This window comes from Mauremys reevesii, linkage group 6 (genome assembly GCF_016161935.1).
Source record: "Mauremys reevesii isolate NIE-2019 linkage group 6, ASM1616193v1, whole genome shotgun sequence".
NCBI classification, from domain to species: Eukaryota; Metazoa; Chordata; order Testudines; family Geoemydidae; genus Mauremys; species Mauremys reevesii.
This window is the reverse complement of record NC_052628.1, coordinates 4,992,337-5,006,049: the sequence shown is the minus strand read 5'-3', so window position 1 is coordinate 5,006,049 and position 13,713 is coordinate 4,992,337. Positions and strand designations below refer to the sequence as shown.

The following is a 13,713-nucleotide window of genomic DNA, read 5'->3' as shown; positions in this document are numbered from 1 at the left end:
TCCTTATTGTCCTATCTTCAGTGGATATGGAGACCAATTGATTACTGTCCTCTTTATAACAGCCCTGAACATATTTGAAAACTTATCAGGTCCCCACTCAGACTTCTCAAGGTGAAACATGCCCAGTTTTTTAAACCTAGCATCATCAGCCAGGTTGTCTAAACCTTTTATCATTTTTGTTGCTCTCCTTTGAACTCTCTCCAATTTGCCCACCTTTTTCTTGAAGCATGGCACCCAGAACTAAACACAGTGCTCCAGATGAGGCCTCACCAGTGCAGAGTAAAGCAGAACAATTACCTCCCATGTCTTACATACACTCCAGTTAATACACTCCAGAATATCAGCCTTTTTTGCACTGCATCAGATTGTTATTCATATTCAATTTGTGATCCACTATAACCTCCAGATCCTTTTCTTCAGTACTACTGCCTAGTCAGTTATTCCACATTTTATAGTTCATGCATTTCTTTTTCCTTAAGTATAGTACTTCACACTTGTCTTTATTGAATTTCATCTTAGTGATTTTAGATCAATTCTCCAATTTGTCAAGATCATTCTTAATTGTAATCCATGTCCTCCAAAATACTTGTAACCACTCCAAGCTTGGTCTCATACACAAATTTTATAAACACACTCTACTCCATTATCTAAGTAATTAATGAAAATATTAAAAAGTACCAGGCCTAGGAAGATCCCTGCATCCTCCCAGTTTGAGAGAACCACTGATAACTACTCTGAGTACAATTTTTCAACCATTTATGCACCCATAAATTCATCTAGACCACATTTCTCTAGCTTGCTTATGAGAATGTCTGGGACTGTGGGACTATGTCAAAAGCCTTACTAAAATGAAGATATATCACATTTACTAGTTCCTCCCATCCACCAGGCCAGTAACCCTGCCAAAGGAGGAAATTAGGTTGGTTTGTCATGATTTGTTCTTGACAAATCCATATTAGTTCTTACTCATCACCTCTTACCTAGTAGGTGCTTACAAATAGATTGTTCAATAATTTGTTCCAGCATCGTTCCAGATCATAGAATCATAGAAGATTAAGGTTGGAAGAGACCTCAGGAGGTCATCTAGTGCAGCCCCCTGCTCAAAGCAGGATCAACCCCAATTAAATCATCCCAGCCAGGGCTTTGTCAAGCTGGGCCTTAAAAACCTCTAAGGATGGAGATTCCACCAGCACCCTAGGTAACCCATTCCAGTGCTTCACCGCCCTCCTAGTGAAATAGTGTTTCCTAATATCCAACCTAGGCCTCTCCCACTGCAACTTGAGACCATTGCTCCTTGTTCTGTCATCTACCACCACTGAGAACAGCCGAGCTCCATCCTCTTTGGAACCCCCCTTCAGGTATTTGAATGCTGCTATCAAATCACCCCTCACTCGTCTCTTCTGCAGACTAAAGAAACCCAGTTCCCTCAGCCTCTCCTTGTAAGTCATGTGCCCCAGCCCCCCTAATCATTTTTGTTGCCCTCCGCTGGACTCTCTCAAATTTGTCCACATCCCTTCTGTAGTGGGGGGCCCAAAACTGGATGCAATACTCCAGATGTGGCCTCACCAGTGCCGAATAGAGGGGAATAATCACTTCCCTCGATTTGCTGGTAATGCTCCTACTAATGCAGCCCAAGATACCATTAAGCCTTCTTGGCAACAAGGGCACACTGTTGACTCATATCCAGCTTCTCATCCACAGTATCCCCAGGTCCTTTTCTGCAGAACTGTCGCTTAGCCATCCCAGCCTGTAGCAGTACATGGGATTCTTCCGTCCTAAGTGAAAGACTCTGCACTTGTTCTTGTTGAACCTCATCAGATTTCTTTTAGTCCAATCCTCCAATTTGTCAAGGTCACTCTGGACCCTATCCCTAGCCTCCAGTGTATCTACCTCTCCCCCTAGCTTGGTGTCATCTCCAAACTTGCTGAGGGGGCAATCCATCCCATCATCCAGATCATTAATGAAGATGTTGAACAAAACTGTCCCTAGGACAGACCCTTGGAGCATTCCACTTGATACCGGCTGCCAAATAGATATCGAGCCATTGATCACTTCTCGTTGAGCCTGACGATCTTGCCAGCTTTCTATCCACCTTATAGTCCATTCATCCAATCAATAGTTTTTTTAACTTGCTTACAAGACTACTGTGGGAGACCATATCAAAAGCTTAGCTAAAGTCAAGATATATCACATCCACCGCTTTCCCCATTTCCACAGAGCCAGTTATCTCACCACAGAAGGCGATCAGGTTAGTCAGGCATGACTTGCCCTTGGTGAATCCATGTTCACTGTTCCTGATCACCTTCCTCTCCTCTAAATGTTTCAAAATGGATTCCTTGAGGACCTGCTCCATTCCAGGGTCCGAGGTGAGGCTGACTGGTCTGTGGTTCCCAGATTCTCCTTCTTCCCTTTTTTAAAGATGGGCACTATTTTTGCCTTTTTCCAATAGTTCAGGACCTCCCCTGATCGCCACGAGTTTTCAAAGATAATGGTCAGTGGCTCTGCAACCACATCAGCCAACTCCCTCAGATGCATTAGATGCAGCCCAGGGACTTGTACATGTCCAGCTTTTCTAAATAGTCCTTAACCTGTTCTTTCACCACTGAGGACTGTTCTCCTCCTCCCCATACTGTGCTGCCCAGTGCAGGAGTCTGGGAGCTGACCTTGTCTGTGAAGACTGAAGCAAAAAAAGCATGAGTACTTCAGCTTTTTCCACATCATCTCTCACTAAGTTGCCTCTCCCATTCATTAAGGGTCCCACACTTTCCCTGACCTTCTTCTTGTTGCTAACATACCTGTAGAAACCCTTCTTGCTACCCTTCATATCCCTTGCTAGCTGCAACTCCAATTGTGCTTTGGCCTTCCTGATTACACCCCTGCATGCTTGGGCGATATTTTTATACACCTCCTTAAGTCATCTGTCCAAGTTTCCACTTCTTGGAAGCTTCCTTTTTGTGTTTAAGCTCACCAAAGATTTCTCTATTAAGCCAAGCTGGTCGCCTGCCATATTTGTTATTCTTTCTGTACATCAGGATGGTTTGTTCTTGTGCTCTCAATAAGCCTTCTTTAAAATACAGCCAGCTCTCCTGGACTCCTTCCCCCTCATATTAGCCTCCCGGGAATCCTGCCCATTTGTTCGCTGAGGGAGTCAAAGTCTGCTTTTCTGAAGTCCAGGGTCCATATCCTGCTGCTCTCCTTTCTTCCTTTTGTAGGATCCTGAACTCGACCATCTCATGGTCACTGCTGCCCAGGTTGCCACCCACTTCTACTTCCCCACCAATTCTTCCCTGTTCGTGAGCAGCAGATCAAGAGGAGCACGGCCTCTAGCTGGTTCCTCCACCACTTGCACCAGAAAGTTGTCCCCAACACTCTCCAAAAACGTCCTGGATTGTCTTTGCACTGCTGTATTGCTCTCCCAGCAGATGTCAAGGTGACTGAAGTCCCCCAGGAGAACCAGGGCCTCTGGAAACTTTTGTTAGTTGCCCGAAGAAAGCCTCATCTACCTCATCCTCCTGGTCTGGTGGTCTACAGCAGACGCCGACCACAACATCACCCTTGTTGCTCTCGCCTCTAAACTTAACCCAAAAACTCTCAACAGGCATTTCTCCAGTTCCATATTGGAGCTCTGAGCAATCATACTGCTCCCTTACATACAGTGCAACTCCTCCACCTTTTTTCCACCACCTGTCCTTCGTGAACAGTTTATAGCCATCCATGACAGTGTGCCAGTCAACTGAGTTACCCGACCAAGTCTCTGTTACTCCAATCACAGCATTGTGCCAGGACTTCCAATTCTTCCTGCTTGTTTCCCAGGCTTCTTGTGTTTGTGTAGAGGCACCTAAGATAACTAGCCAATTGCCCTACTTTTTCAGTATGAATCAGGAGGGCTCTCCTGTTGCACCCTCCTCCTTGTGTTTCCTCCCTGTATCTCACTTGCCCCCGGTCAACATCCCCCGGCGAACCTAGTTGAAAGCCCTCCTCACTAGGCTAGCAAGCCTGCCTGCGATATCTTAGTATGTATCATAATTGCATGTTTTAACGCTATCAGGCAGGAATTGCAAGAAAGTAATATCTATCAGCATTATAATACTTCTCAGGGATAAATTAAGCTTATTCAAGAACTTCAGTCTTGAGAATGAGAGACGAAGATACTGAAGACCCAGCTAAAAAGTTTTCATTCCTTGACTCCTTTCCAAATCAAAGATTATACCCTCTGCTTATTACGCAGAGATTAAGGTCTGTGCAGTAGAGCCACTCCAGTAAGTAATACCTTAACGCACAAGAGCTTTTGCCATCCACTAATCAGCCAATAGTACAAAACTGCTCCAAAACCCAGCTGCTGTTACACCAGCTCGAACTGTTTGTACATTCTAAAACATAGCACCATATCCAGTGCACGCAGCTGGAAAAAATGTCATACAGATGATCACGGCATCTCTGTTGGATAAGCATGCAGCCTACAGACGTGAGGGTGAAAATCTCAGGGCAGAGGTTTCTATGGAGGGCTACGCACCACTACTGCTACAGTATTAGCCCCATTCCTGCCACTTTCAGGAACGAGTACACATCTCTTTAAATCAGGTTTTTCTCCTATAAAGGAGTAACACGATGGCCCAGCACAGATCCTCCTAGAAAACAGCCAGTAAGATTATTCCTGCCCGAGAAGGCAGCTTAAAATAGGAAGGGAGAGATGGAGTCCATTGTTCAAACATTAACCAACCTCTAATTTTGTATTTGGTGCCTAGATTCCTGAGTGACATGTGCATTAGAAATGCATATAGAAATGCTGCATGGGATGCCTTTGAACGGTGTTATTACTAGATTACATAAAGTGAGGGTGCCATGCTGATCACAAGTGACCGATTTGCTCTCTATTGAAAGGGAAACTTATCCCTGGTCTCAACTTTTCTGTATTTAATGAAGCAGCAAGAACCCAGTTTTTATTGCATTAAGCTGACTGCAGGAAAAATTATTTTTCTGCTAATATGCAAAGAGAGAGAAGGTCATGTAATCCTGAAAAGAGAAGACTCAACAGCGAGGAAGTGAAATGTATAGCTTTAAGCAATCCCTGCCGCTTTTAAGGATTACTTTAGGAAATTTTAACCTTAGGTATTTTTCTCCCCCAAAATGCATGCATCTGCCAATGATCCAGAAGCCATAAGAAGAGAGAGTTTATCATGGATAGTTAAGAGCTACAGATGGCCTTTCATTAAATTAGCTCATTTATGTGACTGTGCAGTCTATTTGTTAGGCAGATATAGAAGTACCACACAATGCAATGAATTGTGTCTGGTTGAAGATGGCACACACAAAGCATTCTTTTTCTCAATAAGGTATGCCAGCTTTCTATTTGAGATTATCAAATGCCTAATTGTGAGACATTTAAGAAACTATTTAGTTATCCTTCTCTGCTTAGCCTCACTACTGTATCTGAGTGCCTAGGGTAACACCAGCAATTTTTTTTATTAAAACTGTAAAGAGTTGGTGTCCTCCTCCAAGTTAAAATGAGTCTCCCACATTCATCCATCAACTAATTTAATCTTTTTTTAAATATTTATTTTCCTTATACCTCAGAAGCTTAAACAGAAATTTCACTTTCAAAACTAAAACTGAGCTCCACCAGTTTTGTGCAAAAACTCAGAAAATGGTAGCAGTTACCCCCTCCCCCCCTTCTGAACAGCAACTCTGTACACATAAAAAGAACAGGAGTACTTGTGGCACCTTAGAGACTAACAAATTTATTTGAGCATAAGCTTTCGTGGGCTACAGCCCACTTCATCGGATGCATGCATTGGAAAATACAGTCGGAAGATATATATACACACACAGAGAACATGAAACAATGGGTGTTAACATAAACACTCTAACGAGAGTGATCAGTTAAGGTGAGCTAAAATAAACATGAAGGTTTTTTGTTGTAATATTGCAACTTTTAGGTCTGTAATTGAGTGACCAGGGAGATTGAAGCGTTCTCCAACCAGTTTTTGAATGTTATAATTCTTGACGTCTGATTTGTGTCCATTTATTCTCTTACGTAGAGACCGTCCGGTTTGAATTACAACATTCAAAAACCGGTCAGAGAACAAAAATCTTCAAAAACAGACTCCAACGAGAGACTGCTGAATTGCAATTAATTTGCAAAATGGACACCATTAAATTAGGCTTGAATAAAGACTGGGAGTGGATGGGTCATTACACAAAGTAAAACTATTTCCCCATGTTGATTTTCCCCTCCCCCCCCCCGCCCACACACACACACACACAGTTCCTCACACCTTCTTGTCAACTGCTGCAAATGGACCATTTTGATTACCACTACAAAAAGTTTCTCTCTCTCCTGCTGGTAACAGCTCACCTTAACTGATCACTCTTGTTAGAGTGTATATGGTAACACCCATTGTTTCATGTTCTCTGTGTGTATATACCTATCTTCCAACTGTATTTTCCACTGCACGCATCCGATGAAGTGGGCTGTAGCCCACGAAAACTTATGCTCAAATAAATTTGTTAGTCTCCAAGGTGCCACAAGTACTCCTGTTCTTTTTGCGGATACAGACTAACATGGCTGCTACTCTGAAATCTGTACACATAGTTAGCCTGGTATTTGCTGATTCACATGCACAACCTAGTCATGTTCCCACTCTGCTCCGGAAACTACATGTCCTTGTTTTCTGCCAGTCCTTAAAGGAGCAGGGTTAGATACAGATTAACTGTTGCTCTCATGTGTCAATGAACATGTGATTATCCTCAGGTATTATGCCAAGGATAGGGAGTGCTGCAAAAATATTCTGTGCATATGAAATTAGAAGTATGCTACTTATTGCTTTTATTAGCGCTGACATACTTTTACCCCAGCTCCTCCTAACAACCACTTCCCTTCCAACCCACAAGATATTACGGCTCCCCACAGACCCTCCCTGCATGCTAAAGAAATCACTTCCACCCCCAAAAGCCATGCTCTCCTAACCCACTAAATCAACAGAAGCTTCCCGACTCCCAAATCCCTGATAAATCCAGATTTCACCCTTTTCCCTTATCTTCAGCACAACACAATCTAGATTACTTCCTGCACCTCTTGATCCCCTTTCTTCTCTCATAGTACCCCAGGTTCCCTTAGCCTTCCATGTTACCTAGCTAGCAAGCCTCAGAGAAGCACGATGTCCCCTCAAAGGGTACAAAGCAGAGATGGCATTCTTGACACCACCAGAATCCACTTTGAGGGACTGGCACATGTACAAGTCAAACCCCTACACCCCTTCATTATCTTCAACAAAATAACCCAGTGCAGCCCCACAGGCCATAGTGTATCTTGGGGTTCCACAGCTCTCCGCTCAGATTTGACTTTCATGGGGCGGCTGGCACTCTCCATAACAGCAGGTTATTGAGGGCTCACAGCCCAAATGCTGGATGTCTTTGGGGTCAAGTGACAGATATGAGTATGCCAGCCCACATCTGAACCTGCCATGCAGGCTTGCATACCTTGTTTAGGTCACGCAAGGCAAAAATTTAATGAAAATCAAATTACACATGGCTTTTTCTTATGGAACAAAGGGCACAGACTATCGTATATAGCTGGGCTTTTTAAGCTGCTCTTCTTTTTGAGATCTAAAAAAGCCGACTATCCTTTGAACAAGAGAAAACCCATGATTGTCCATGCAGCAGCAACACCACCTTACCTCTCCCACGGCCACGCTTCCCACGGTCTGAAGGTCTCTCCCCTTGACTGTTGTCCACTCCATTCTCTTCTACTCGAACTGGGGAGAGAAGACAGAAGATGGACAGGGAAGGAAATTTTATATTTACATTTGTAAGAGGTTTGAAAACAATGGAGAGTAGCAACAGATTGTGTCGCTCACAGTTTCTAATGAGCACCCAAATAAGCTGCTGGATTTTCAGAGGTGCTGAGCTGGTACAGTAAGTGAGGTAGAGATGATGGGAGTTGTGGGTGCTCAGCACCTCTCAAATCAATACACTTATTTAAGCATCTGAAACATGGATTTGGGTGCCTAAATGAAAGTTTGTAAATCTTGGGCCCTGGCATTTTAGAGTGGAGTGGGGAGCAGGGGAGATCACCTTTCAGCAGGAACCCCACCTAGAGCTGTAGGGGGGATATATGGGGCAACAGGAGCTCTGCCACTCTTTGGTGCATCTCACACTGTCCCTGGCCTGCTCTGCTGACCTGTCTGAAGGAGAACAGAGTAATGACCTCACCACTCTGAGGCCAGCCTTAAACTGAGCCCTCCCTACCCAGCCACATTCTGATTGTCCCTTGTGAAAGAACCAGGACGACCTAGAAGGGGGTGGGGAAGAAGCCTCCTGTCTCATGCCTTCCCTTTCCCCCACCGCACACCCAGAGTCTACCAGAATCTGGTCCTTTACATTTAACCTGCATGGGACAATTGTTTAAAAAAAAAAAAAGATCTATAATTACGTTCCGTGGAAAACCTCTGGCTGTATGTTTTGAAGTGTCAGCTGAAATCCAAAGGAGGGGCTCCCTGAAGGAAAATAATGACTCTCACTACTTACTACAGCACTTGTTATTGTTAAATGGAGACTCTGCACTGCACGACTTCTATTCAGCACTGCAATGGGGATGTAACTACGTGCACATAAAGGTGCAGAGAGCACATTTTGCAAGATTTAGAACCCATTTGAAAATCTTAAATTCCAGATTTAGCACAGAGCCAAAAACTTAAAGGCCAAGCTGCATTTGGCTCTGGCAAACAAATTCTGGGCAACTACTTTTTTGTTTTGGTGAATTAGAGCTTGTTAACAGGGTCAGTTAGTGTTCAGCCAGCCAGGGTGTTAAAGCGCAATGCTCCAGCCTGCTACCGTGCACTAAAAGTTCCATAGTGCATGGCAGTAGGGTCCACATGGTCAGTTAGTGCATGGGTTAGTGCATGGCACACTAGAGCGCTGTACATTCACACTCTGGCTTGCCATGCACTAAGCCTCAGAGAAGTCTCTGTGTGGACAAGCCCCGATATTCCCTTATTTGTTCTAAAAGCAACTTGCAAATTTCATTAAATATCCTCTATACATCATCTTCCAGATCATTAAATGAAACAACATCTAGATATTCTTCTATTCTATGTATGTTCTTACAGCACCCAGATCACTGCAGCATCTGAGGGCCTTCCAGTAGTGCATTAAGCAATGTGACTAACATCTGTCACATGTGGTTCATTCACTCTCATCATCTCTCCAAGGGGAGAATTGTGAATGCAATATACTGTTTTGTATAGGTGGAGGGTTGTTTTTTTTTAAATGTATGTATATATATATTTTCATATGGACTTTGTATGTAATTTTTTTACTAATATGGTGAGGGGCACTTTAAGAAATGGCTTAAACAATGGGTAACATACTCAAACGTGATCTAATTCAATACTACTTAACTTTGGAAATAGCGTTTGCAGCATATTAGCACTCTTTTGTGCAATGTACTGGAATCACTGCCCTTGAATACACTGTGGTAATCCTAATAATGTTTAGGTTCACACCATACCCTTTCTATTTGTGTAGAAGCTTATCTTTTGTGCATGTGTGCGCTTATAATTAATCCCCAGGATATACCAAGGCCTTTTCATTTTCCCTTAAGGGGAAAAACATTTCATAAAACTCAGACTACCCTCAGGTTCTCCCACTCATATGACATGGAATCAACTTGGCTATTTGCTTGTTAAAAGAAACATATGGAAAATGTATCAGGTTTTATCTGCTCTACAATGCTCAACATACAGTCCTTACAAAGGTTCTATTCCAAATTTAAGTGCCCAACAGCAACCCTCAAAAGATCGTGTGATCATAAAAAGGCAGAAGGTATTTAAAATAAATTCAATTTGCCTCTAAAAACATAAATCAAAAATAAATTCTCGAAACCAAGACATGTAACAGCACCATGCATACCTGTTGCCAAAAAAACAAATGCAGTAACTCAGTCACCACACTGAGGTTCTGTTGGACTTTATTCCATTAGATCCTCTTCTCTTTCATAACTCAACCAATTTCAGCTGCAAGAAAGAGAAAGACTAAGGCGACTAGAGCTTTAAAAATGAAGGTGTCTGTGCTTACATTCTCGGCCACGGCTGCCTCCTCTTCCTCGTCTGTTGGAGCTTCCCCGTCCACGGCTCACTTCTCTGTCCCCTCGCTTTTCTCTGTTCTCTTTGTTTTCTGAACTCTCTTTTCCAAGGCTTTTCTTCTTTCCCCCTACAGTTTCCCATGAAGTCTATTTGGGTGGAGAAGTATTAGACACAACAGATCAAAAAGCAGAGATAACTACAGACAACTTTGCAAAACTTTCCAGCCCAAACCCCAATTCATAGATAAATGGATTTTGTGTGTATAAAACCATAGATGTATGTGATGCTTTTCACATGCTAAACTAGGACAGAGAGCAAGGAAGACATCACTCTGAGGGGGAAGAGGATACAGCTTTTTGAGAGTAGGTTTTCCCATGGAACATAGGTAGCACGCATTTAATATCTCAACTCTTTCTGGCTACAACTGACATGGGTTACTTTAAAGAAGTCTAGGTAGACAGCATAGTAGAAAACCTGCTAAAGGGTAGGTATTCATCCTCTCGACTGTTTTCAGAAGTCTGACTGGAAACAAACAGGACTGAATCGTTCCATCTCTCAACAGGACAGGGGAGAATGCATATTTGCAACAGGGAGAAAGGTCAATGAGAGAGCAGATGGATTAGAAAGATAAAACAAATGAACTTGGCTTTCTTGGAATCTAAGCTCTGATGATCAGGGTATCAGAACAGCAACTTGGGGAAACTGGGCCAAAACAAGTCAGCCCACTATGCCCAAGGACTGCAGCACATCGTGTGTAGCATTACTGTGTTCAGAAACTGCTGCAATGCCCAAGCAAGAGAAAGACTCAAGGCTTGAACGTCAGACCTCTGCTCTCCTCTTAAATCCAGTTAAATTCAGGATTCATGTCAGACCCTTCGGAATTACAAAACATTTGTAGGAGTTTAAAATGAAATAGCTAAAACAACTTCTCAGAATAACATGGCAGTTGATAATATATTATGTAATTATATAATTAGGCTATTGAGCGATAGTTACAAAGCAGGGGAGAAAAATTAAAATTTATTTGCACAGTGTCAGTGTGCTAGGCACTTTAAGTACAGTTATGAGAATGAAGTCCCTGCCTCAGAGCTTACAGTCTAGACAGACAACATACAAACAGAGGGCAATTTATGCCTCCAGCCACCATCTGGAATGCTGGATGAAGCTGTGACCTCAAGAGAAGCAATGGTACCAATCAGAAAGACGACAAAGTACGGCTGCCATTAACTCTAGGTCCTGCCCAGTCTCTCCTGAACTACTGAGGCAAAGTTTCCATTGCTCAAATCAAAGTCCCCTCTCCTGAGGATGAGCTGTGATAAGCTAACCAATGCTGGCTAGACAATGCAAAAGTCCCAAATGTTATCAAGGTAGCAACACAAACTGAAGACTGTAATGTTTTAAAAGTAAAAAAAAAAATAGCCTGTGCTTCAACTTCTCCATTGGAAAGAATTAGCACTACTGGTGGCTCCCTTTCGCGGCTAGCTGTTTTTAAATTTTGATTTGATTGCGGGGGGAAGAGTGATAGTTACAATCCTATTTCAATTTCTTCTCAGGTGCGAGAGGTTGAAGTATAATAGGTTTGGGCTTCTCCTAAGCTGACAGAAGACATGGACTATGAGTTGCTCATCAAACAGGTGTCAGAATATGCAAAGGATATTAGTTTATACGTGGTGGAAAGCTTGATTCTCCTCCAATACAGGAGGATTACCATTAGGTTCCAAGCACTATGGTGGATGAAGCCTATTTACATACTGAAATCCTGAGAAAGTTTGAGACATCTCTGAAAGGAAAGGAAATCCTACAGGGCAGACAACTTACAAGTCTCCCTAAAAGGGGTGGGTCTCAAAAGTAGCTGTCGTTAAATTTGCTCAGGCATAAGCTGTATGCAAAAATGAACAAAAGTCGGGTAGTGGCAAACAGATAGGAATTTTTAAAGGCCTCTATCTATTCTATTTTCTAACAAGTCTGTGGAATTGGTGTCCCCCAATATGAGAAGAGATGTTTTGCTGGAACAGAGGCTACTGCAGAGCCTACTTCAGAAGCAGAGGATCACAGTTCCTCCTTAGTGAGAACTGACCTGAATTGGTGGGAAGAATAGAATTCCTGTTGAAATTGTTCAGGTGTTAATGAGTGTGTTAAGTAACAGGTGTAGAGTTATGGGGCAATCAAGTCCTTCCTTCTCCACTCATAAGAACTTCCCCTAAAGTAACAGCTGAAGTGGAGGGTTTCATTAAGCCATTTAATGCTACTTATGCACAGAAAGAATAATTCCTCTAGAAGGAAATGCCGAGAGGAGTCTGGGTTTCCCTAGGAATGTCTTCTAAGGCTAATGCTGGTATCTCCTAACAGGAAACATCTTAGAGGAGAGGAAAGCCAGCATCAAGGTAACTCACTGCCAATAACAGTCTGTTAAGGAACAAAGTTTTCAGCTGACCTTGTGCAGTCCAAGCACCAGCTGCAGATCTGATCTTGGGCAGCAATGTAACAAAAGAGGCCTGTCTTTGGTGAAGTTATTGGTCTTATCTTAAGTGGCAGGATGGATTGTTTGAAGAGCCAGCTTGCCACTCTAGCTTCAGAGGATTTAGCCAGCAAAAGAGCTAGTCAGGCATGAAGACAGAGGCTAACAATTTGAGTAATATCCCCAGCTGAAAAAATAGTCAGACAAGGGAACATTGCCTAATCCCTCCATAGATTCTGTACACCCAGAAGAGACCATAAGAACTACTGGAGACGGGGATCTTCATAAGGCAATTATCAGACAGCCAGATGGTATGGAGGCCTCAGCTCAAAGAAGCTCATTGGCAGTCTTTTGGATGCTCTACAAATAGAACTTTTAACCATATTTTCTTGCTTTGCAGACATCTTGGCCGCATTAAATAGATTACTTACAAGTTACATCAGCACGTTAAGTGTAGCATATATGAACAACTAGAATCCCAGGACAACGTTTGACATCCTATAGTGTCTTTCAACCAAAGACCTCCAATGCACTGCTAACAGCAGCAAAGAGTCTTTTGGCACCTTGTAGACTAACAGACGTTTGGGAGCATGAGCTTTCGTGGGTGAATACCCACTTCGTTGGATGCATGTAGTGGTGCTATTATTGATGCATGCTGAAGCTCTCTCATTTCACCTACCACTGGACTGGAGCCACCTGTGGGGCAGTTTGTAGCAACACTACACAACAGATAAGGACAAAGACAATTCTGCCCAACCAAAAAATTCCTCCTGCAATTAGGTATACAGAAAAACTTCTCCAGCTGAACTTTAACCAGGATACTAAAGCAAATGCCCTCATGGTAACAAAGAGTGACACAAGCTAAGATCCAATTTTCTCCATTCTCATTTAACAACAGCTGCTGGCTTTAAACTCCTTCTGTGGCAAAGCATGGTGCTACTGTAATTCTATGGCTGCCAAGGCTAGCAGTGTGGAAGCATACTCTTGTAGAGAGAAGTCTGGGTAGACATTCTCAAGATGTATCCTCAGTGAACTACCAAGAGATTGCCTCAAAAATAATTGAGAAAGGTGGTGAATATGCACAGCAGCAAATTTTAGGAGTAGCTTTAAATCCTTTCATTTCATGTAATAAAAAAGTGTATACTGAGAAACTTGGAAAACGCTGCTATTTAT

At 42.8% G+C, this 13,713-nt stretch overlaps 1 protein-coding gene across 2 annotated transcripts in view; it reads right to left on the bottom strand.

The window, feature by feature from the left end:
• UBAP2 (ubiquitin associated protein 2) overlaps nucleotides 1-13,713 on the bottom strand; it is a 92,626-nt gene that overhangs the window by 68,712 nt on the left and 10,201 nt on the right. For both annotated transcript variants that reach the window (XM_039543632.1, XM_039543633.1), the window contains exons 4-5: nucleotides 10,075-10,228; nucleotides 7,677-7,754 (exon numbers count right to left, since the gene is read on the bottom strand). In XM_039543632.1, coding sequence (XP_039399566.1) covers nucleotides 7,677-7,754; nucleotides 10,075-10,228 — 232 coding nt within the window. The remainder of the gene's footprint in view (nucleotides 1-7,676; nucleotides 7,755-10,074; nucleotides 10,229-13,713) is intronic.